The sequence below is a fragment of the Syngnathoides biaculeatus genome, chromosome 3, assembly GCF_019802595.1.
Source record: "Syngnathoides biaculeatus isolate LvHL_M chromosome 3, ASM1980259v1, whole genome shotgun sequence".
Lineage (NCBI taxonomy): Eukaryota > Metazoa > Chordata > Actinopteri > Syngnathiformes > Syngnathidae > Syngnathoides > Syngnathoides biaculeatus.
Window position 1 is genome coordinate 11,293,743 of NC_084642.1, and position 25,378 is coordinate 11,319,120.

Below are 25,378 nucleotides of genomic sequence, written 5' to 3' on the forward strand. Positions count from 1 at the left end.
GCCACTGTATTCATGCCAGCGTGGAAAAACAACCCCCCCCCCAAAAAAACCCCAACTTTTGTAACAAAGTATTGTTTTGTCGTGTGTATTCTGCGCCATATTGTAAAACCTACTGTACACACGGGAGCGGTCTCAATTCTGTGGCATTCTTTTAAATTGAACATGTACAGTGAAGAAAATAAGTATTTGAACACCCTGCTATATTGCAAGTTCTCCCACTTAGAAATCATTGAGGGGTCTGAAATTTTCATCGTAGGTGCATGTCCACTGTGCGAGAGATCTATCTATAAAGAAAAATCCAGAAATCACAATGTATGATTTTTTTAACCATTATTTGTGTGATACAGTTGCAAATAAGTATTTGAACACCTGTCTATCAGCTAGAATTCTGATCTTCAAAAACCCGTTAGTCCGCCTTTAAAAGTCCACCTCCACCCCATGTACTATCCTGAATTAGATGCACCTGTGTAAAGTCGTTAGGTGCATAAAGACACCTGTGCACCCCATACAATCACTAAGACTCAAACTTGTAATACGGCCAAGACCAAAGAGCTGTCCAAAGACACCACAGACAAAATTGTACAACTCCACACGGCTGTAAAGGGCTACGGAGAAATTGCCAAGCAGCTTGGTGAAAAAAAGGTCCACTGTTGGAGCAATCGTTACAAAATGGAAGAAGTTAACATGACGGTCAATCTCAATCGGAGCGGAGCCCCATGCGAGATATCACCTCGTGGGGTCTCAATGATCCTTAGAAAGGTGAGGATTCAGCCCAAGACTACACGACAGGACTTGGTCAATGACCCGAAAAGAGGGACCACCGTTCCAAGGTGACTGTTGGTAATACACTAAGACGTCATGGTTTGAAATCATGCATGGCATGATTAAACCAGCACATGTCAAGGCCCGTCTTAAGTTTGATACAGAGGAGTCATGGGAGACAGTTTTGTGGTCAGATGAAACCAAAATTGAACGTTTTGGTCATAATTCTACTCACCGTGTTTGGAGGAAGACGAATGATGAGTTGAAAGTGAAGGTTTAGTGGTCAGATGAGACCAAAAGTGAACTTTTTTGGTCATAATTGCACTAACCGTGTTTGGAGGAAGACGAATGATGACTTCCATTCCAAGAACACCATCCCTACTGTGAAGCATGGGGGTGGTAGCATCATGCTTTGGGGTTGTTTTTCTGCACACGGGACAGGACGACTGCACTGTATGAAGGAGAGGATGACCGCAACCACGTATTGTGAGATTTTGGGGAACAACCTCTTTCCCTCAGTCAGAGCATTGAAGATGGGTCGTGGCCGGGTCTTTCAACATGACATTGACCCGAAGCACACAGCCAGGAAAACCAAGGAGTGGCTCCATAAGAAGCATATCGAGGTTCCGGCGTGGCCTAGCCAGTCGCCAGAACTAAACCCAATGGAAAATTTTTGCAGCGAGCTGAAACTCGGTGTTTCTCAGCGACAGACCAGAAACCTGTCTGATCTAGACAAGATCTGTGTGGAGGAGTGGGCCAAAATCCCTCCTGCAGTGTGTGGCAACCTGGTGAAACGTTTGACCTCCGTAATTGCAAACAAAGGCTACTTTACCAAAATTTAACATAGGTTTTCTCAGGTGTTGAAATACTTATTTGCAGCTGTATCACACAAATAAATCGTTAAAAAAAAAAAAAAAAAAAAATCATTCTGATTTCTGGATTTTTCTTTTTAGATTATCTCTCTCACAGTGGACATGCACCTACGATGAAAATTTCAGACCCTTCAATGATTATACTCGCAATATAGTAGGATGTTCAAATACTTATTTTTTTGACTGTGGATTCGTTTTCTGTTAATTGTTAAATGAATAAAATATTTATTAATGTCAACACACTTTGCACGGTAAATGAACAATTTTCTGATACAAAATGTTTTCAGTAGTAACTGAGCTCTTAGCGAGTTTACCTTTCAAGATTGTTTTTATGCAAACTTAATTGTAATTAATGCGATTTTGGCCAGGTAGAATTTGTTCAATTTTGTTCGCTGGATTGAGGCTGCAACATTTATAAACCCAACACACCAAAATGTAAACTTCACCCTGACAAAGTTATGCGGGTCAAAGGAAAAAACCCTCCAGTGCAAACTCTAATGTGAGAATGTGGTGCGCTGAGTGTCAAACTAGCCTGCAGACACTGGAATATGCGCACTAGACAACAGCTACCTCTAAACCCAATGCAGCATCTTTGGGGAGCAAAAAATAAAAAAAAAATCAAGATACTTTTGACAAGCTTGCGAGTCATTTCAGACACGCGGATGATTTTAGATCGTGCAAAATATACCCCGCAAATACAACATTTTGAGTTTAAATGTCAAGAAATGAACTGCACGCTTGAGTGTTTGAGTTATGAGTGTTTACACGTGTGGAAGATAATGTTAAAAAAAGTGAGTGGCATAAGCGATAAAAATCATGTTGGGAATGCGCCTTCATCATTGAGGTTCGGGTTGCCGATTGTTTTTCATCATTTCCGTGGAAGAGTTTCCTCAATTTATAGCCAGGACCAAAAATGACCGGGACGCTATTTGTTTATGCAAAACGAGTACAATGCCGCAGGCTGTTTTGTTGATCATCAATCAGGCGCGCAATTTCTTGTCAAAGGCCATTTTACACACTAAGCAGGAGTTCGCCTCTCGTGTTCTTGATCTCACACTTTTAATTAGTCCCCTAAACGGGACCAAGCCCAGAGGTGACTTCTGGAACGACACTTGTCTGACGAATGGAGGGTTAGAGACTTTGTTTCTTGCAATCTGTTTGGAAAAGGCAACTTTTTGAAAGATACGCTGCCTCGTATTGATTCCAGGTCTGAAATGCAGCAATAAACAGCTTGTTTGTTTAGATAAATTGCACCTTTAAGTGATGAAGTCGCGCAGACGGTGCGCTCTTTAAAGTTGTGTGCAGGGGGGAGGGAAGAAAAAGTGCATTAAAAGATGAGCGTGAGTGGTGGAGCATTTAAAACATCTTTTTTTTTTTTTTTTTAAAGACTTGTCTGTTTCTGAAAACTTCTACTGTCTGCAACTTTTAATGAAGCGGACTTGTGTATATATACCATGTCATCTTAGTGTAAAGCATCACGCTGTGTGCTATTTGGGCGAGCGTTAAAAGAGTAGTCGCAGAGCTCAGTACGAGCTTTCGGGAACAGACGTGGTCGTTAACGTGTCGCCGTGCCGTTACAACACAGGAGGTCCACAGGTAAAGTCATCTCAACTTTCTGGGTGGGCTAGAACGTTGTCACGACAACAAAATAAACAGGGTTATAGCAGGTGCTCGCACCTTCTGCGGGCGTTTGGTGTGAAATATAAATGTATATATACAAACACTCTGTAACCCTGTTTTTAGCCATCTGTGATCTCTTTCTTTTTTTTTTTTTTTTTAAAGATAGAAGCTTTGAAATAAACTCTCTTAATTTGAAGGACTCTTGTTTCCAAACCCATTTCAAGACCCCAAAATTATTATAATATTTTTTCTCATAACCCAGTCAGAAAAACACACTAGTGCAAAAATTGTGCGATTTAAGAGTCTATATAAAGTTTATAGTCGGGGGGTCCCCAGCAGCAGCAGAGTGGGAAGTCCCATTGGGCCACTGGGTTTTGAACATAAGACTTTGTTCATGAATATCTTCACTGAAGAAAAAATGCCCGCAGAGACAATTTGCCTCTGTTTCCACAGCAACCTGTCATCGTCTCTCGTTCCCAACATAGAACGTCCTTTGTCCAGTCGTCTAAGTGTGTTCGTCTGCTTGTGTTTTTGTGACTGACTGGTGAAAAATATCACCTGGCTGATATTCTCTTCCACCGGAGACTTGAAGTTGTTTCCTGGGTCGACGATCCTGACAGTTTATGGCCCGCAGGTGTCCCCCGTTGTTCAGTCAGCGAGCACGCAATCCTGGCTGGCCCAAGCGTGACAACTCAAGACAATTTGATTGTGTTTGACAGCTTTCTGGAAAACTCACAATTGTGTATAGCGTCACAATTATTTGAATTTCGGGTGCACGGTAGTCTGAATGCCACTTCGGGAGATTTTGTCTTTTGTAAACTTTTATAAGGGGTTTAAAACACATCTAGGATGAGTTAACAGGTTTAGGGTCACGAGAGGGGCTCGAGTCAACCCGTCTGAGGGCAAAAGGCGGACTACACCGTGGACTTTGTATGGTGGCATTGAGGGGGAATTGACTCCACATCAGCAACGTGAACTACAATTTGCAAAATTTTGAATGTTTAGCAATAGCCTAATTGTTGCCAAGACCCAAGGAAAAGGCAAAGACCTAACTAGTTGAAGGTCGCGACAATCACTGAAAATCAACTCTGTGATTGTCTAAAACTGAAGTCTTCTCATCCGGAAAGCAACTAATCCAAGCGCCAATGAAACGTTTACGTTCCGTACTTCAAGAACGCTTCAGGTAAATCAGTGACACGACGAAACTTCAGTCACATTCACTGGATTTAGAAGGCAATGTCACAGCAGTCTGTGCACGTTCTTTGCCTTTAAATCCAGGTTGAGTCCTTTCAAGCTCATCCCGATGCCCAGTGGGAGAGGTTTGTCCTGTGCCATTTGTGTTGAAAAGTATGTACCGTCTAATTAGGACTTTAAGCCTGGAGAGGTGAAAGATTGCTTCCCCTGTGGGTCCAAGCTCAAATCAGTCAAAGATGTCTGGCCTGCAGCAGTGAAGCGATTAAGGTCTTTTTTTTTTTTTTTTTTTTTTTTTACCACTGTGCATATACATGCGTATATTTGGCACAGGACTGTGGGATTAGATTGGGGCCACCATCTATCAAGTGTTAGAGGAAAGGTATCAAGAAGGCTATTGGTGCAGTACGAAGCGTTCTATGTCGAAAGTTAAGAACGGTAGGACGTTTTGAGTTGTCTGTTTTTCCTTCGTGTCTGAACAGGACACGTATCCCCTGACTATGAACTAACTTTTTTTAAATGACATCGCTGTCGAATTTTGCCGAAGGAGGAGGCGGAGGAGGCTCGTGTGACGCGGGAGCAGAGGCACATCACCGCGCAGAGTATGCTGAATAGCATATGCCACTGCGCAGACTGCTCCACGTGACCAGTGTCAATCATGAGTTTGCTCGTTTGTCCTGTTGGTGAAAGCGTGATCGCCGACAGCCCGGTCGGACCGCACCACTGCACAAAGTAGCGGCGGGTGTGCCGGGCTATACCACAGTGCATACTGTATTCAGCGTGGTGTCGAATCGGACGGCTTTAGCCTCGGTGGGCTTCATGTTGGTGTCGTACATCGGGTTTTCAAATGATGCTTGACCGTTGGTGCTTTCGTGGCCCACGTAGCCGTTGAACTGGACCTTCGGACGGGTTCTGAAAATTAGAGAAAACGTGGTTATGGTAGTACCATTTACAAAATGACATAGTGTACATATACAAAAATGCGGTGGAATTCTGACCTCCTATGTTTGAGAAGTGACAATTTGGAAGTTTTTCAGGGAAAAAAAATACACCTCTTAAATCAGAGAAATTCTGTATCAAATTCCATGTCTGAACTAGATATTACGTGAAGTGGACATTTACTGTCTGTGACATTAAAGAAGTTTGTGTGGCTGAGAGTTTTCAATTATTGGTCCATCAGACAGCTGATTTTCAGATTTGCACATCATAAACACATAAAAAAAGGGGAAAATTCAGTATATAAAAATATTACCTGTACAGTTAAAAAACATTTTACGACAGCAACCCAAGAATAAGTATTATTTCTTACGGGGGGAAAAAAATGAAATCCGAATTAGGTTGTGTTGAAGGTACTGCTGTATGAGTGCACTCAACATTACTTTGATCTTGTGACATTTTGACGGGAATTGATCAAGCGCGTCAAAGTAAAAGGGAAGGATTTGGTCGGACCCAATTAGCAAATGTCAAATATTGCGATATTTGATGGATATATTTACCGACAATTTCAGATTTTAAATCAAGAAACACAAAAACACGAGTAATACCTTTGACAATTAAATATAAAACGACCACAAAAACCTGGGATGCAGAAATTTTATTAAATTTACAGTATGTACCACGCTTAAGTGTCTGATGAGGAGCAGTTGTCAAGTCAAGTCTACCGATTTCAGAGCCAAACGTCTCGCTTCAATGCTTTGAACTGCCAAGTAGCCGTCGTGTTACTGTGAGTGCACGCGTGTACTGTAGGTTGCAATCATCCTGCAAGTTTTACCCAAAAATTTGATTGGAAAAAATGAATAAATGCGACTACACCATCTGCCAGAATTTGAACCGCGATGCAAATGATACTTATTAAAGGTGACAACTACCACCCGGTATGTCTGTTACATTGCATTACATTTGAATAGAATACTGCCTTATAATCCATTTACACAGCACCTCCAGCACTGTGGAATTACACAAAGAGGAAGCCTTGTTGTACACGTTTTCCTTGAATGATTAAGGGGAAGTGATCATAGTCATACATTTTTCAAGAAAATCAGATTGTCATTATGTGTGGTCAAACAAGAGTACATCCATCCAACCATCCATCTATTTTCTTTGCCGCATATCCTCACGAGGGTCGGGGGGGGAGTGCTGGAGCCTATCCCAGCTGTCAACGGGCAGGAGGTGGGTTACACCCTGAATTGGTTTCCAGCCAATCACAGGGCACACAGAGACAAACAGCGGCACTCACTATCACACCTCGGGGCAATTTCAAGTGACCAGTTAATGTTGCATGTTTTGGGGATGTGGACAGAAACCGGAGTGACCAGAGGACAGCCACGCAGGCACGGGGAGAACTTGCAAACTCCACACAGCTGGGTCCGGGATCGAACCCGGGACCTCAGAACTGTGAGGCCAACGCTTTGCCAGCTGATCCACCGTGCCGCACAAGATTACATTCAAGATAAAAAGTAATTAACCAATTCCTTTGCTATAATTGGATTTCTGTCACACCCACTGAAACTTCTGCACCTGTAGACAGGTATTTTGGAAAAACTGCTTTGCGCCAGCTCGCTCCAGTTTCAAGGAATCCGGACAACAGGATTCAGATGAAGACTCATGGAAGACGACTTTCCTTTTCCCCCCACTAAGAGTGTTCCAAGCCATTCTTGGCTGTTTAAGCTGTGTTTCGGGTCGTTATCGTGCCGATGAAACACAGCTTTGTGACGCTGGGCAGAATAACTTCCGAATCCCTTGACATCATTGTACGCGGCCCATATTGAAGTCGCCCCGTGCCGGATGCGGGAAAGTCGTCCCTCAACATCGCCTCCTCCACGTTTCACAATAGCCACAGTCTGCTTGTCATTGTGTGCTTAGCTTAGAGCTGACGTGCCTTGCCAAAAAGCGCTACTTTCCAAGGACATTCTCCCGGGAGGTTGGTGGCTTGTCAGTTTGTATACATTTTGACAAATTGTATTCACACCAGTTTGAAGTTATTTCCGTGACCATTGCGTCTTTTTCTTTCTTGAATAGAAGGCTACCGACAGATGTGCCTGCATTTGTTTGAGGATTCTGTGGCTGAAACACTCTTGACTCTGATCTCGTTAAGTGTGTGCGTTGGTGCGCGTGCGCTGGTTCAAATCCAACCCCCGGGAGCCACAATACCTACCTTATGGGCTAAACCTATTACTATACAAAAGTGCACACACACACAAAAACCACACAACAAAAGACTCCCCTGCATGGCAGTAGTTCAGCTCGCTGCATTAGCTTCTGTTTGTGGCTCTGTGTGCAATACTTTAATTTTATCGCTAGGATGAAAAACAGCACATGTAATTGCTTTGACAGTATTATAGGGTCTGCACCGGCATGCGGGCCAAAGCAGGACAAACTGCGGGAGGCACTCTCTCACTCTAGACTTTCATTAAAAACACCTTGTTGTTAAATGCAATGATAAAACACTGTAGCACAATGCAAATATATTGTTTCTGTTTGGCGCGGTGTTACGGGAAATTGTTTTATCATGCAAACGGGCACGAACCGGCAATCCGACACTTTTGGCAGAGGAGTCACAGGGCGATCGCCGCCACGTGAGGTGCGTGGCGTGTAATCCCACAAACACATCTTGCCAGGCTTCAAGCTGATGCAATGATAAGCCAAAGATCAAAAAGCAGCATTTGAATTGAAAATGCCCCCAAATGGATACAAGGAAAAAATGTATAGGAGGGAAAAGGTCTTAAAAAAACAACTCATTTATTTTTCTATCATTGACAACCACATTTCCCCAAGCTTATTAATATAAAAGTGGACACAAAAGGGATTCTTCTTTTTCTTTTCTTTTTGGCTTGTCCCATTAGGGGTCGCCACAGCGTGTCATCATTTTCCCTCTAAGCCCATCTCGTGCATCTTCTTCTCTAACTGTCCTCATGTTCTCCTTCACAACATCCATCAACCTTTTCTTTGGTCTTCCTCTCGCTCTTTTGCCTGGCAGCTCCATCCTCAACACCCTTCTACCAGTCTACTCACTCTCTCGCCTCTGAACATGTCCAAACCATCGAAGTCTGCTCTCTCTCACCTCGTCTCCAAAACATCCAACTTTGGCTGTCCCTCTAATGAGCTTATTTCTAATCCTATCAAACCTGTTAACTCCAAGCGAGAACCTCAGCATTTTCATTTCTGCTACCTAAAGTTCTGCTTCCTGTTGTTTCTTCAGTGCCACCTTCTCTAATCCGTACATCATGGCTGGCCTCACTACTTTTACAAACTTTGCCCTTCATCTTAGTGGAGACTCTTCTGTCGCATAGAACACCAGACACCTTCTGCTAACTGTTCCACCCTGCTTGGACCCGATTCTTCACTTCTTGACCGCACTCTCCATTGCTCTGTATTGTTGACCCCAAGTATTTCAAATTTTCCACCCTCGCTATCTCTTCTCCCTGGAGCTTCACTCTTCCTCCTCTGCCCCTCTCATTCATGCACATATATTCTATTTTACTTCGGCTGATCATCATTCCTCTCCTTTCCAGTGCGTGCCTCCATCTTTCTAATTGTTCCTCCGCCTGCTCTCTGCTTTCACTGCAGATCACAATATCATCTGCGAAAATCATAGTCCAAGGGGATTCCAGACTAACCTAAACTGTCAGCCTATCCATTACTACCGCAAACAGGAAGGGGCTCAGCGCAGATCCCTGATGCAGTCCCACCTCCACCTTAAGTTCTTCTGACACACCAACGGCACACCTCACCACTGTTATAGTGCCCTCATACATGTCCTGTACTATTGTAACATATTTCTCTGCCACACCATACTTACGCATGCAGTACCACATTTCCTCTCTTGGTACTCTGTCATAGGATTTCTCTAGGTCTACAAAGACCCAATGTAGCTCCTTCTGACCTTCTCTGTACTTTTCTACGTGCATCCTCAAGGCAAATAATGCATCTGTGGTACTCTTTCTAGGCATGAAACCATACTGTTGCTTGCCGATCCTTACTTTCGTCCTGAGTCTAGCCTCCACTACTCTTTCCCAAAACTTCATTGTGTCTCTCATCATCTTTATTCCTCTATAGTTTCCACAGCTCTCCTCATCCTCCTCATCGCCTTTGCTCTTAAAAATGGGGACTAGCACACTTTTCCTATATTCTTCTGGCATCTTCTCTCCTGCTAGTATTCTGTTGAATAAGTTGGTCAAAAACTCCACAGCCACCTCTCCAAATTACTTCCATACCTCCACTGGTATGTCATCAGGACCAACTCTCTTTCCATTTTTCATTCTATTCAGTGCCGTTCTAACTTCACCCTTACTAATCATTGCCACTTCCTGGTCATTCACGCTTGCCTCTTCAATTCTACCTTCTCTCCCATTCTCTTCATTCATCAACTTCTCACAGTACTCTTTCCATCTATTGAGCACACTACTTGTGGACCCAAAAGGATATTTAGTGCAAAACCTGATCAACCAAACCATAACAATTCTCAAAATTAGAGAATAAACATACATCTCAAGCATTTTTCATTAAATTGTAACCCGTGCTCTAGAAACAAAATGAGTAGATGAACAAGGATAAACAATGTAACCTGGTGGGATACATTTATACTTAATGCTAAAGCAATAGAATTCCTTAAAAACGGAATTACTTTAGCAAGCGCTGTCAAAAGTAATGCTTGTCTTCTTACCGATCATTTGAACAGTGAAGATTTTCCAGTCAAATGCCGTTCTCACATAAAATAAAATAAATAAAATAACTAAATAAACACAGCAATGGAACATAATAAAATTGCAGAAGAAAACTAAAAAAAAAAAAAGTAAAAAGCAATCACTTGTAGGAATGAGCCTTAAGCAGGTTAGAGATTATGTTTGCTGACATGCTGTCAGAGAGATGACAATGAAATTAAGGACAGAATATAATTTGCATTTCCGAGCTTCAAATGATTGCTGGTCAGACACAGTAGGGCTGCACAGCTTTCGCAACTTCAAAGCAAATCAAATTTTTCATGGCGCTAGATGTTATCCCAATTGAGTGAAAGTGGATTCAATGTTTTTACTTTTATTTATTTTCAATGTACTCCAACACACATTACCCAGTAACCCCCATGGAATTGTGCAGCCATACTTCAAAGCATGAAAAAAAAAATCTACAAACAAGCAATGGCGAGGTTGGTGGAGGGTGCGGTGGCGGGTGGAGGTCCGATTGCCAGTGGAAACCAGCTCAATGTCAGGCGTCAGTCTTACCTGCCGCCAGGCCCCCAGGTGTCTTTTGGTCTTTCATTGTCATCTGTGTCAGCAGACAACGTCCTGCATACAACCATCAGCTTTAAACATATACAGTACACATCTAGGAAAATGGCACACCGTGAGTGCGAAAACAGCTTGGTGAAGTCGTTTAAGCCAGTGATTCTCCAAGGCTGGTGTGGGTATCACTGGTGTTCCATGGGTTCCCTTTTGTGATACACAGAAGACCGATTTATGATGTTCCAACTGGGCAGACTATGTTAGAGTGCCTTACTTATTTATATCAGCGACAGAGAGAACGGATGGGACAGGGGAGTCGCTACCGGATGAAACTAGAGCGAGAAAACTGCAGTTTGTTTACATTGAATCTTAAGATACTGCAGCCCACCCTAGCGATGTCATGCGCGTTGCTGTAGCAGGATTACAATTTCCGATTAATTGGCCCTCAACGACCAACAACATCAAGCAACATGTTGCTGCAGTTCTGTTCTATACCAGGCTTTACCCAAGAGTTTTGGGGTTGATCAGCAAGTTTAAAGGGGAAATCCAGTGCTTTGCATGAACAATGTATCCAATAGGTCATGTAATATTATTTTGACAATGTGATGTTAGATCCTCTCTCATTTAATAGTGTTTTGAGAAGATTTTTATCTTCTTCCATACAGATTTGAACCTGAAGCTCGGCTAAAGGCCTCCGCCGGACGCCGACGCTCGGCTCGCGGCCCGCCGCCAGAGGTCGCTCGACATAATCTGCGTCATTCCCGTCCGAAGAACCATCCGCGGCTGCCGGCCCGGAGCTCCAGGGGCCTTTGTTTATGCACTTACGTCCCACGCGTAGTCCTCCGAGTAGTCAGACTCCAGCATCATTCCGCCTGAAGAACCATATTCAACATTATTTACAGCCACAGGTTCAAATCTGTATGAAAGTATTCCTCTGTCTTCCCGATCAACGATTCTGCTATTTCTTCATCAGATGAGGACAAATCCGAGAAATCAGCACTGGGCATAAATGGTGTCCCATGTAATCGAGCCTTTGGTGCAGCACCTTACACGTCACATCTACGCACGTAAGTCATGTGACTCGCGAAAATGGCAGCATCCCTGAAAATTCGCAATTGTCAATAAAATTCTTCTCCAAAAACGTTTAAATGAGAGAGGATTCAAAATCACTTTGTCAAAATAGAGGACATATTCCATGACTTATTGGATACATTGTTCATGCAAACCACTGGATTTCCCCATTAAAAAATGATAACCGATCACCGATCTGATCACAAGAGGGACCAAAGTGTCTGCATATACTGTAATTTCTGGACTATAAGCCACGACTTTTGTCACTCGCATTCAAGTCTGCGGGTTATGCAATGATGCAGCTAATTTATGCATTTTTTTCTAATGGCTGCCAAGGCCACTCGAGCAGAAAAGGTAAGAGTGAGACAGGTGGAATATATGTGTCGAAGAAGACGCAATTTTAATGTAACTGTGCGCTTTGTGCATGGATAAAATTCACATGAACAGCCCCTCATCGTGGAAAATGCAAGAAGAAATGTATATGACGCAGCTTTCAAGTTGAAAGCAACCGAGCTGGCTGATAAAGAAGGAAACAGAGCTGCTACACGTAAACTTGGCATAAGGGAATCGATGTTGAGACGCTCGAAACGGCAGCGGGAAGAACTGGAGCAATGGAAAAAGACGAAAAAAGCTTTCAGAGGTAATAAAAGCAGGTAGCCTGAACCGTATTGCTGCTGTGTTGCTGCCGTGTCACAGGCACTGTTTGGAAAGAAAAGCTAAGGTATATTATTAAAACTTTGAAAACTCTTTCTGCGTACACTCTTTCTTTGTAAATATCTTATATTTCAATGTGGGCACATGCGTCTTATAAACAGGTACGACTTATATATGTGTAAAATGTTTTTGCCTTTAAAAATGTACCGGGTGAGGCTTATAATCAAGTGCAGCTTATAGTCCAGAAATTACCGTACTTGTGTGCTTATTTGCTCCGAAAATATATTTACAATAAATAATCTATTTTTTTTCATCTATTTATGGCAGTCGGGCATAGACAGAACAAATGAATTGTCTTCTATTGGATGGCAGTTACAACATGATTTGACAACAACAACAATAGCACAGCGATAGCTGACAGGCATAAAAAAGTGCAATGTTGTATAGAAGTATTCCATAAAACTGCATATGGATTTTATTGGGACGGAGGAAAGCAGTTCACATCTCTCCCTCCCGGTTGCTCAGTGCAATATCGCTAAAAAAAAAAAAAACAAGTGTACTGCAAACTGACCAGGCATAGTGATTCGACCAACAGCCAGTCACACATCATCAAAGTTCATGTTTTGTTTTAGGTTTAAAAAAAAAAAGACCTTTTTTGTTGATGTTGAAGTGTTGCCTGATGAGAACTTGACGAGAAATGACAATTTATATTCATTATTAGTTTCCATGGTAAATGTTGATTCCAAATAGTAAATAAGTTATTATAAAGTTATTATATTTAAGAGGCTCCACAGTGGTTTCCTCCATGTATTAAATTACTCTCATTTCGCTTAAGTGAGAAGTATATAAGGTCTCATAAAAACCTGTTCAGTCCATACATGGGCCATAACAATGAATAACTAGTATCATAGGTCACACTATTTCATTTCTTCAAAGGAATGGCTTTTAATACATTTTTACGGCAAGCTAAGTTAGTAACTATACAACTTCAAAGGTTCAAGTTAATGCCAGACTTGGTTCTTCATTTTAAATTTTTTAAGAACCAAGCGACTGTGGCAGAATGTAATGTCAGTGAGCATCTCCTGCTATTATGAAAATAAAAGACAAGTATGCCGCCGCCTATTGAGTTAGCTATAATAAATAATAATTGTTCATTCCCATGCGATTCAGGCATTTTTGCATGCTCCGTCAGTTCACCCGGGCTTCTTTCACTTGCTTTGTATTGAAAGCACCTACACGGTATTCAATGTCAGTGTCTCAAACAAAGATGTATACACGCGCTGATTAACTAGCAGTCTGAGGAGACCGCCGTGCAAGCGCGTTTGTAATATGGTAGAGAATGAGCTAATTTCACTGAAATGTACGGAATTTCTCATTGAATTAGACAGACAAAACAAATTAGGGAATAGTGGCGCACTGAGGAGACGTGATTGCGGAGTTAAAGTAAACGGTGTGTTTCAAATTTCTGTGTTGCATCCATAAATGAGAAGTGAATGTGGATCCCTTGCAAGTGATACTCACTAAAGGTTGCTGGTGTTAACTTTTCTTTGCATTGTCCACTAACCATTGAGGTACTGTTGGTTTAAACTCGATTTAAAGACGCAGCGTTTTATTCTCAGATACAGTGGTGCCTCGGTTCTGGAACGTACCCGTTCTCGAACAAATCGGTTTTCGAACAAAAATCGGTACTTGAACGCTCCCAACAACACCCAGAAATAACATAATGGGCGCGGCCAGACAAGGTAACCCACGATGCGCTCTGATGTGAATTCCCACCCGCCGAAAAAAACACGGAAATAACTGAATGCACGTGGTCCGACCAGCTGACCCACCCACGACGCGCTTTGTTATTGGCGATTTGAACGAACCCCCGAAAAAAAAAAAAAAAAACGGAAATAAAGTAAAAAGCGCGGCGGTAGATTCGTTTTTTTCGAACAAATCGGTTCTTGAACTGCCTTCGGAAACGGATTGAGGTCGAGAACCGAGGCACCACTGTAGTTGCCATCATCCCGGTGTTCACGTTGCGCATGTTGCCTACCTGTGCTTGTAGAGGTAGAAGGCGAATCCCGACAAGATGAGGGCAAAAAAAGGAACCAAGATGGCCGCTGCCACAGAGCTGCTGTTCGTGTAGGGGTTGGATGGATCTATCACCGTGGTTACAGGGCCTGACATCATAAGCATTCAGAAATGTAGGGCTAAATACCAATTCTCTGCATTTCAAATTTCAAAACTTAAATAAAGTATTAATTCTCCGGTATAAAAAAAATGACCAGGTTTATAGAATATACAATGCAGTTTTTTTCACTTACCTTGCCTTGTCAAATGGAACTTGCCAAAGTCTTTACTGTGAATATGGCCCTGATAGACAAATGTTTTCTGGTCAGATTCTGAAGTGACCTTAAAGGGAGAACATTAAAGAGCGTTAGCATTATAAAGTCATCAGAAGTCTTAGCTAACTCTCTGTGTACCATTTTTCTTTGTAAACATCTCATGTTTCAATGTGGGTTTCAATGTAGGCCCTCGCGGCTTTTACACAGCTGCGGCGTATGTATGTACCAAATGGTATTTCCTTTACAAATGTACTGGGTGAGGCTTATAACCAGGTGTGCTCTGTAGGTTGGGAATTACTGTAGTCTTCATTACATCATGTTGTATTGTAAAAAGCTTTGCACTGCAATGCACAGCTATAAATTCAGACTCCCTTGGGAGATTTTTGACATGAAATAATAGTATAGCATGAGGCAGTATATGTTTCTATCCAGCTCATATATGTTTAAGGTGCAGTGCAGTACACGTACTTGCAATGAGTTTTTTTTTTTTTTTTTTTGAACTTCCAATGCATTACTCAATAAAATCACTATAGAACACTTTTACTGGACTGAATGAACCACAATAAAACATCATGATCCTGCAGCCTTAATAAACTTTTATTGGACAGGCAAGAGGTGAGTGAGTAGTAATGTTTCAATTTTAGTTGTTTGTGGGGGGGGGCAGAGTTAACGTCTAAAAGACTTGTGGGGATGGAATATCTTATTCATTACTTATTTACTTATTCATGTTCAAAAATAAGATAAGAAATAGGGATGAGCGAAAGCATTTTAATGGGCTATTTCACACAGTATAAATCAGACAATTGATTTCAAAGTAAAATTTGAATGAGATAATTTGGTGGAATGATATGTTCTTGCTTTCACAAAGACGATAACAAAAGCTTTTTGAGAAAAGCGTCGAAATCTTTCGTCGAACAGATAATTAGACTTCATTGTATGGCTTCGCAAATCGTTTGCATAATGTGACAGACAGGAAATATCTGGAATTTCAAATGCAATCTGAAGACCCAAAGAAGGAGACTTATGAGAGTTATGGTCACAAATGACGATATGACTGGATGGAGCCTATTTCAATTGATTAAGAGGGAATGGTGGACAACCCTTGGCCTGGCAGTCAGTCCATGGTCATGATAAATAATCAGCTACTTTAGTTATATTGTATTTTGTCATCAAAAGAAGAGCTTTGTCTTACATATCCATCCATTGCCCAGTTGTCGTTCTTAAACTTGCTGTAATAATGCTCTGTGGGCCCTTTGACTTGATAAACCTTCAGTAGAAGCTGGTTCTCCTCAGACTTGTAGGTACCTGTGGAAGATGCATGCAGAGGTTGTACAAGATGCAACCAACTAATGATGCAGTAGTTGGATCAAATTTGAGCTGATTTTGTAATGTCATTTGTTTTTTGATTGACATCAAACATCTCTGCAAATGTAATTCACTTCAGGTAGGCCAGGAATTGTTTCATGGCGCGCATTTGTGTATAGATCACTTGTACGAGAATGCCAGAAAGTTTGTCAACAGGGAAGACAAAGTGGTGGGCAACCACGCAAGTTGATTGACAAACAGAGCAAAGGAGACATTTTGACATTTTTAACGCTCTTATCCCATCCGAGCACCTGACAAACTGTCTGAGAATCAGAGCCGTTCAGTGTCCTGAAACACAGCTCAAATATTGTGTGCTAACAAAAGTTGTTTCGCAGAACTGACTGAAAACAAAAACAAAAAAACAAAAACAGTCTTCATATCTGCATTTGTGAGCAGGGGATACATTTATTACAGGGGTGCCCAATGCGTCAATGGTGATTTACCAGTCGATCGCTAAGCCAGTTTTGTCAATAGCGTGCACCCCCCCCACAAAAAAAAAAAAAAAAGATGTCATCCTATCATCCATCTCATCGCTTGATTCAAGTGTGGCCAATATGTCAACGTTTGACCAATCCAACCCTCTTTTGATGTGTCACTGTCCACATCAAGGCATGTGCCATCAATATGGCTTCCTATTTATTGTCTGTCTCTTATTTTCTTCATGTCACTCGCGGCGACGTACAGCTGTAAAGCGTTGGCCTCACAGTTCTGAGGTCCAGCGTTCAATCCCGGCCCTGCCTGTGTGGAGTTTGCATGTTCTCCCTGTGTGGATTTCCTCCCGCATCCCAAAAACGTGCATTCAGTGGAGACTCTAAATTGCCCCTCGGTGTGATTGTGAGTGTGACTGTTGTCTCTATGTGCCCTGCGATTGGCTGGCAACTGCTTCAGGGTGGACCCTGCCTCCTGCCCGATGACAGCTGGGATAGGCTCCAGCACTCCCCCGACCCTTGTGATTATAAGAGGCTCAGAATATATTAAGGATATTAACAAACATGAGTGTTACACGGTCATACAGAAATTGTCTTTTTTCTGTTCTGCCTACTGCGATTGCGCTTATCAAGCACGATATCACATGAGCTTCAGCCTATCATCAGTCAAGTGTGGATAATCAGTGCGAATCAACATGAGATCTCTTCAGCATTAACACCTTGTTTTTCATGGTGGATTTGATACCTCATTTATACAAAAGACAAGATCAGTGATGTCACTTGCTTTCAAATCACACTGCGAAAAGAAAACGATGCTTTTGCACAGGGTTTACACAAGACCAAATGTAGTTTCATTTTGATTCAATTCAGATTCGGTGTGAATAGCGTGTCATGCAATGTGTCCGTCTTTTTGGTGTAGTTAGGGTTAGCTGAATGGGTAATAAATGCGTAATAAATGAACAGAATTTTACTTTCGACTAAAGCATGCAGATCGGACCTGAACCACATCTTTTTTTGTTTTACCTGATAGTCTGATGGACACTCCACTGGTCTCGAGTAAAGTGATGTTGACTCTTCCACTGCTCGCGTTGAACCCAGACACTGTGAATGTTGTGGCCTGTCTCTTGCTCAGATACTCGTAGAATCCTCTCCATTCTGAGTTGGGGGAGAACACGTCCACCGGAACTGGGAGGAGGAAACAAGAATTCTATTAGTTTTAGTTATATCAAGAATTCTATTCGTTATAGCTCTGTCTGTCTGTTGCATTGGCAGGTGATAACTGTCCGTTTTTTTGCATGATCCATACGGGTTTTATTTTTTATATTATATATTTCGATTAAATGCCTCCTCGCGTGCAGTGTTTTTTTTTTTTAACTCAAATTTTATTGCTCATGATTTTCAAACTGCTGCCTTGTCCTGTCCCTTGTCTAATATTGGGGTTAATACAAAAATGTCACACGACCATCAACAACGCCTGAATCTCCTCCATCAATTACAAACATTCCCAAATTCAAAATGACAGCATTGCATAAGGTTTCCCATAATAAACCAAATAATTTTTTCTTCTAAGGGTCTGAATCTCCTCCCCGTCTCCCTCTAGATGCATAAATGCATCAGAAAAACCTTACTTCAAAACAAAAATGTGTTGCTTACTCTTGCACCTGAAGGATTCTTTTTTTTTTTTTTAACTTATTTATTGACATAGTATAAAGCTGTATTCACACTGCTTGCAGGGAAAAAAAAAAAAATCACTCCCAGCATATGAAATGTGCATAGGCAGCTCTTTTCTTCTATAAGAGTTTTTACGTTTGCTGTATTATTAACAAACTGTACCAACAGTAACCATGCGAGTACAATGAACAAATTTAATGTGTGACCCCGTTGATACCTCGAATTTTGTTCTTCTGGATGTCCGTCTCCCCTCTGCCTTTAGGGTTGACTTTAACTCCAACTGCAATGTAAACATAATTCTGGTGAGTTGATTTGGGGTGAAAGCAATTCCATGTGTGTCAAGGCAAGAAAGCAAAATGATTAATAACGTTGAAAATTACAGTATATTTGTGAGTGATTGCCTTGTCAATTTGGAGGGGCATTTGTCATTGGGTAAGTTTTTTTTTTTTTTTTTACAAAAAGGAATGAAAGTAGAAAACAACATCTTGTGTATAACAAGAGAACACCTTTTAACTGTTGTACAGTTTTCACGAGCTCAGCGAAAACCTAAAGAAATTGAGTCAAAATGAGGTTCTCGCAAAAAAAAATGTATGTGTACCTTTGATTTAATATTGTCAGATTTATTGTACTAGCATTACTATTTTTGACAACTATGTTGAGCTGTCTTGGAGATGGCCCGTTAAAGTGTATGTCAAGACCCCAATGCACCTTTTTGCTAATATTATACAGCTTTTATGCTGAATACGAATCTTAAATGTTATGAAGGAAACATTTATTTTTTGATTATCTGCAATAAATGATCGCACATTGCTGTATCCGCCAGAAAAGGATGGAAATGTCGCGGAAAAAGCTGATCAGGGGCGTGACGTAGGTAGGACATTGTGACAACAACATGGATCCCGTTGGAATACACTGTAAGAACGCTGATGAATTTTCCTATAATTCGAGTGATGAACATTATTCTGAAGGGTCCCACGAAGACGGTGAAGAATACGCGCTTTATGAAGGCTTTAAAGGTTATCAATTTGAGCCCGTTACACAGCACACACGTTCAAATTCAGACGAAGTTGCTTGCGATGAAGGTCCCGAGCAAGCAGACAGACCCATTGTGGAGGATATGCCTCGTGTTGGAAATATCGACTGGTAAGCGTTTGTGAAGTTCTTCTTTGGTTTAGTTAGTCATGAACTGATAAATAGTAAACACTTCGATATCCTGAATGTATATACGAAGTTTTCGGTCTTGTTTTGAAATTATACAAATGGCGCGCATTTAGTGATTTGGTGCATGACAACTGCAACAACTACTTTGCGTGTAAAATGCACATACCTTTGCACAGCGGTGGTTTTCCCGACCATCTCCCATCACTTTTACATGTCCTGTGTTCTGATCCTCCAGCCAAATAGAAACCGTCTTGACAGGTGTAGATAAGCGTATATCCTAATGTTGGCAGATCCATGGAGCGAACATCCACGTTACCGGGGGTTTCGGGCTGTCGGCACGAGTGGGCTGAGTGACAGATGAGAGACAAAGGATGATCTTTCACAGTGATTCTTTTTTATTTCATTAGATATTTAAAAAAACAAAAAAAACAAAAACATAACAGCAGACCGATGACTTGAAAGATTAATTCTCACCTATGCATTCAGGTTGTGTTCCACTCCAGGTGAGATTTTCCAAACACGTTCTTGTGGTAGAACCAAGGATGTGGTAGTTCTTACGGCACTTGAATGAAATCTTACTTCCAACCTAAAGAAAGAATATAAAAACTATATTCGGAATATGTTTTTTCAATCACTAACCTAAATTACATCACATTTTGTCTGGAAATAATAAATATTAAAATAACTGACATATAATGTACATAGTAATGTGATAAATATTATATGTTCAATTCAAAGTAAGTACTTGCAAATAATATTAATAGACAGTTGACTGTAATCTCTGACCTGAAGGCCCAGGGCTTGGACTGGTATACCATAAACTGGTGTTCCCGGGTCCCGACAGCTGTTAAATGCAGGATCTGCACGCACACACGCACACACAAATTTTACAGTCCTCTTTGAAGGAGACTTACTATAATATTTGTTGCCAGGAATGACATAAAAATTGAAATAGCTATGAGGCTGTTTAACCTCATTAGAGTATAAGATTGCTTTCATTTTGTACAGGTGCTGAACCTGTATAAAAAATTATAATTTCTTAAAAGCAAAATAAACAGCCTGCTTTCTTTCATGAAATCTTCAAAGAAAATCCATTAGCTATATTAAAATTTGATCTGAGGCGAGATAGCGTCTTAAGCTTGCACGAGTCCGGAATACAAATGCTAAAATGTTTCACGAACTCGATCACCGATAATGGGATTTCGTTTAATCTGATTCATTGTTGAAGAAACTTTTTTTCTTTGTGCGCAAAAATATCGAACACTCGAACTTTGTTTTATCCTAATATATTCCCATCACATTTAGCAGTAATATATCAATGAAATGTATTCACTAAGATGAGAGACAACTGAATAGTGAACTTCGAGACACTAAATAACAAATCCAACACACCAAAATACAGCGACCCTTGTGCTAAACAAATTTGGGTGACATACCGTAATTTCTCAATTATAATGCGTCCTGAAGTATAATGCGCACCCCCAAAATTGACCTAAAAAAAAAACAATCAGGAAAACCCCTCTACTAATGCACAATACGCACCACCATGCTCAAAATATTGGGAATTATCTATATTTATATTTTGTTAGGTTTGTACTTGTATTGTTTTTCAAAAAACTGTCCATACAACAATCATTAATAATAATCATTGTGCACATGCTGATGTAGCTGTAATATAATCTTGGGACAGGCCAAGGACATGCTTGTCCTGCTCCCTGTAATTGTCACAACAGAATCCTCAACCAACTAAAATAAATGCTCAATGATGGCATAACATTATATTAATACTGTTGATAACACATATTACAGTCTTAAATAAATATTTAACACTGTTTGACGTAAACATTTTTTGCATTAAATATTTGTGCATACAAGGTTTGTCCGTAGTGCAGTTTATCCTCTTTATTACACATCCTTGGCCAAGACTTCAAAATCAACATCTGGCTCATCGTGAAAACTATCCATCGTAGCTCTTTGGTGACTTGGTCCAGTTCTGGTGGCTCCTGAATTCATGAACAGTGATCCTATTTTGCTCCCACAGCATGTCATCCTCTGTGCCATCCATGCAGTTTGTGGGGAAACATTTTTTGAATCCGAAGAGTTTTGGTTCCGCAGCCTAGCCCCTCACCCACTTGACGCCACTGCTTTCCCATGGCATCAGGTGAATATCAAAACAACGTGAGCTCAAAATACGTAGAAATGAGGGTAATGGGCGCATTAAAAAAAAAAGAAAAAAAAAAAGCGAACATTTCAAATTGTGTGCGGTCTCCCATTTTTTTTTTTTTTTTTTAATCCGCCCATTATGCTCATATTACGCAGTTTGAGCTCACATTGTTTTGATAGCCACCTGAAACCATTCAGGCGAGCTATCGTTGTTTCGGACTGCAGTGCTACTTCCGGATTGGCCGCGTCACCGGCCCGAGTGACATTTCTTTTAAAAGCGGCTGCACAACTAGCCGTTGTAGTCGACATTTTTTGTCTTGCTTTAAGTTAAAATAAACTCACGGGCAGTCATTTCTGATCTTTAGTGCAATAGCAACAAACATGCTACGCTAACGATCATAAAATGCAAACTCCCCGAGGAGGTCATAGAGCTCAGGTTGGAGGCGGATATTACCGTAGTAAATATAAATGTGCAACATAAGACATTGGATATCATATCAAAATTTATATGTATACTTTTTGTAACACTATGTACCTGTATAAAACAATAAAATGTGCTTGTATTTTTTAATTTTTCCTCCATACCTAAATATAATGTGCTTTATTAACTTTAGGAAAATATTTTTGGAAACATTTGTGCATTATTTTCGAGAAATTACGGCTTATTTCTGTATTGCTACGTGATGTGGTCTTTACCTATGCAGGCCGGTTGTTGGCCACTCCAAATGCCATCAGCCTGACACACTCTGGAGGCGGAGCCAACCAACAAGTAGGGCGTATGGCAGTAGAATCGGACCTCGGACCTAGAGAGGAAAACACCCCAAACCCACAACGATGACAAAATGCATCAAAGAGTCTCCTTTAAAGCAATTTAACTCTGCAAGCTGTTTCATCCTGATCTTTTTATTGCACTTTTAAAACCTATTTTGAGGAGAGATGCAACACCTTCTAGTGTTACAGCCATATAAAAGCCCAGTTGGCCTTAGTGCCGTATACCCAATCAATAGCCTCCAACAGTATTGATCATGAAACGAGTCATCAATATTGTTTACCACTGACCGGTAAGTAAAGATACTTCCTTCTCGGAACCCGCCTCCGGGGGACCCCGGATCACCGCACAGCACGGCTGGACACACCAAAGACGTCAAGTTAGATTTTTGAAGGGAATGTAATATGCGTTGTTGTTTGACAAATAATAAGCGTGAAAGCCAGCTGACTTACGCAGACATTGCGGTAAATCTCCGGTCCACGTTCCATTCCCCTCACAGGTCAACACAGCTGGCAAGGACAATTGGTAGCCATGGAAACAACCGTAGCTCACGCTTGATCCCCAAGAATAGTCGGTTCCTTTGACTTCCCCGTTTTGTACTTGAGGTGGAGGTCGGCACTGGATCACTGAAACACACAATGCATTCATCATCGGCTGTTATACAGTAATCCACATTATAGCTGCGTTGTGACAGCAAATAAAATGATTTTCTTCCTTTATTATATGGACTTTTGCACAGAGTACCAAGAGAGGAACTGTGGTACTGCATACGCAAGTCCAGTGTGGCGGAGAAATATGTTAGAATAGTGCAGGACATGTATGAAGACAGCAGAACAGCGGTGAGATGTGCCGCAGGTGTGTCAGAAGAACTTAAGGTGGAGGTGGGACTGCATCAGGGATCCGCCCTGAGCCCCTTTCTGTTCGTGGTACTAATGGATAGGCTGACAGACGAGGCTAGACTGGATTCCCCTTGGACCATGATGTTTGCAGATGATATTGTGATCTGTAGTGACAGCAAAGAGCAGGTGGAGGAACAGTTAGAAAGATGGAGGCACGCACTGGAAAGGAGAGGAATGAAGATTACCCAAAGTAAAGGATGAAGGTCAAAGTCTATAGAACAGTGATGAGGTCGGCCATGGTGTACAGATTAGAGACGGTGGCACTGAAGAAACAGCAGGAAGCAGAACTTGAGGTAGCAGAAATGAAGATGTTGAGGTTCTCGCTCGGAGTGAGCAGGTTGGATAGGATTAGAAATGAGCTCATTAGAGGGACAGCCAAAGTTGGATGTTTTGGAGACAAGGTGAGAGAGAGCAGACTTCGATGGTTTGGACATGTCCAGAGGTGAGATAGTGAGTATATTGGTAGAACGGTGCTGAGGCTGGAGCTGCCAGGCAAAAAAGCGAGAGGAAGACCAAAGAAAAGGTTGATAGATGTTGTGAGGGAGGACATGAGGACAGCAGGTGGATGCTGAGATAGGCTTAGATGGAAAAAGATGACACGCTGTGGCAACCCCTAATCGGGACAAGCCGAAAGGAAAAGAAGATTATATGCACTTTATATTCCAAAGTTTATGTGTACATTTTTACAATCGTAATAGATACTACAAGAGTTGAATTAGGTTGTATACATCTGACTTGACGGTGATTGAGAAATATGTGGGTGCAAATGACCAGAAGCTTTTCCAGGGGATCCAGCGAATCAATATTGTTGCATTTTCTCCCAAAAATCCATTTGTACTCATTTTTTCCATCATCTTTAAGATTATGTATGAAGTGTATTGCCATTTTTGTTTTGCTTTATTCCAAACTTTCCTCCACCGGGATCATTACATCTAATTTTATCTCTGTGAATATTCATACAAAATCATTTTGTACACACGATGTTGGGAAGGGTCGACAGACACAGTAGTAATTTGCCGGATGGTGCGTTTATACATGCATGTGCAGAAAATGTCATACCATGGTGAATAATATCGGCCCGTGCGCACGCACGGGCGTCCGTCTCCCTAACTCCCAAAGATAATAGCTGATAACCATCTGCAGGATCCCCGGCATCTAATAAAGTCACAGCAATTCCCATCTAACAAGCAGACAGATGGCTTCACACTCCATTCATTAACACACAAGCACCCGCACAATGCATACACAAGTCATCCATCCCTACGTAGCACATTCATGTTGTAACGGCGAGCAACAATCAAAGAACGGATTGAAAGCAATATCCCAACAGTTGTTGCCTTAGCAGCTCCACCAAGACACACACCATATGGGGATGTTCCTCTCCACTTCCTTTAATGAGTTCTGCCTGCCCTCCCATCTCTCCACTTAGTCTACTTTTGCTTGCCTCATCACCTTGCACTTTCACCACACCAATGGGTAGCAGGAGAACAATTGCTACGAACTACGGAGAAATTACAATGTGCTCGTTTCATTGAGTCAATAGCACTAGAAGATACGCCGCCTTTGGAGGCTTCTATATTTCACCCAAAACAGTTGAGATTTTCCATTGAGCTTTCGATTCATTGTATGCGATGCACTTTCAAATATTGGTCAAGCTCTGACATTTAAAGAAAATGTACACGCAAAGATCAAAATATGCTATGTGAAGTTGCTTAAGGGGGTGGACAGCAACGTTCCCTTTATTTTTTGACGTCTGAGCAAACACGCTAAACCCGTGAACGCTCCCTTTCACCACTGTGAGTAACATCAGGCGTATGCACTGTGGTCAGATCGGTGTTATCCATTGAAGTTACATGCCTCAATAAAAGATCCAGATGAGAGCATTTACATTACCATCAGAAAATTTCAAGAACAATTATATTTGTGTTTTTGCAAATTAACAATGAAAATGTCAACAACAACAAAAAACATTGCTAACCAAACCAAGCCAGCTATGAACTGTGAATTTGAAATGTCACCTCCAACTTTGTTTCAATTATTTATTTTTAACCCACAATGATATCCCCGTCTGTTTTTCTTGGAGCAAAACTGAATTATTGCTTGTAGAATATCTTTAGCAATGCATGTTGAAAGCTGAATGATGCTCCCAAACAGTTTTAAGGTTAATGTTTTGAGGTCTCCGATTTTTAAAATACAGAATTATC

General features: G+C 41.3%; 1 protein-coding gene and 1 long non-coding RNA gene across 2 annotated transcripts in view; one reads left to right on the forward strand and one right to left on the reverse strand.

Annotated features, from left to right (window-relative positions):
* The window catches only part of LOC133497971 (uncharacterized), a 32,258-nt gene extending 17,700 nt beyond the window's left edge, over nucleotides 1-14,558 (forward strand). The window contains exons 3-4 of the long non-coding RNA XR_009794154.1: nucleotides 11,329-11,730; nucleotides 14,439-14,558. This is a non-coding gene — a long non-coding RNA (uncharacterized LOC133497971). The remainder of the gene's footprint in view (nucleotides 1-11,328; nucleotides 11,731-14,438) is intronic.
* LOC133497966 (CUB and sushi domain-containing protein 1-like) overlaps nucleotides 1,727-25,378 on the reverse strand; it is a 521,981-nt gene continuing 498,329 nt past the window's right edge. Inside the window, exons 65-77 of the mRNA XM_061814268.1 lie at nucleotides 22,728-22,901; nucleotides 22,566-22,632; nucleotides 22,203-22,309; nucleotides 20,130-20,203; nucleotides 19,818-19,929; nucleotides 19,510-19,689; nucleotides 18,400-18,462; nucleotides 17,535-17,696; nucleotides 15,911-16,023; nucleotides 14,698-14,785; nucleotides 14,427-14,553; nucleotides 10,664-10,726; nucleotides 1,727-5,357 (exon numbers count right to left, since the gene is read on the reverse strand). Coding sequence (XP_061670252.1) covers nucleotides 5,198-5,357; nucleotides 10,664-10,726; nucleotides 14,427-14,553; nucleotides 14,698-14,785; nucleotides 15,911-16,023; nucleotides 17,535-17,696; nucleotides 18,400-18,462; nucleotides 19,510-19,689; nucleotides 19,818-19,929; nucleotides 20,130-20,203; nucleotides 22,203-22,309; nucleotides 22,566-22,632; nucleotides 22,728-22,901 — 1,490 coding nt within the window. The 3' untranslated portion in view covers nucleotides 1,727-5,197. The remainder of the gene's footprint in view (nucleotides 5,358-10,663; nucleotides 10,727-14,426; nucleotides 14,554-14,697; nucleotides 14,786-15,910; nucleotides 16,024-17,534; nucleotides 17,697-18,399; nucleotides 18,463-19,509; nucleotides 19,690-19,817; nucleotides 19,930-20,129; nucleotides 20,204-22,202; nucleotides 22,310-22,565; nucleotides 22,633-22,727; nucleotides 22,902-25,378) is intronic.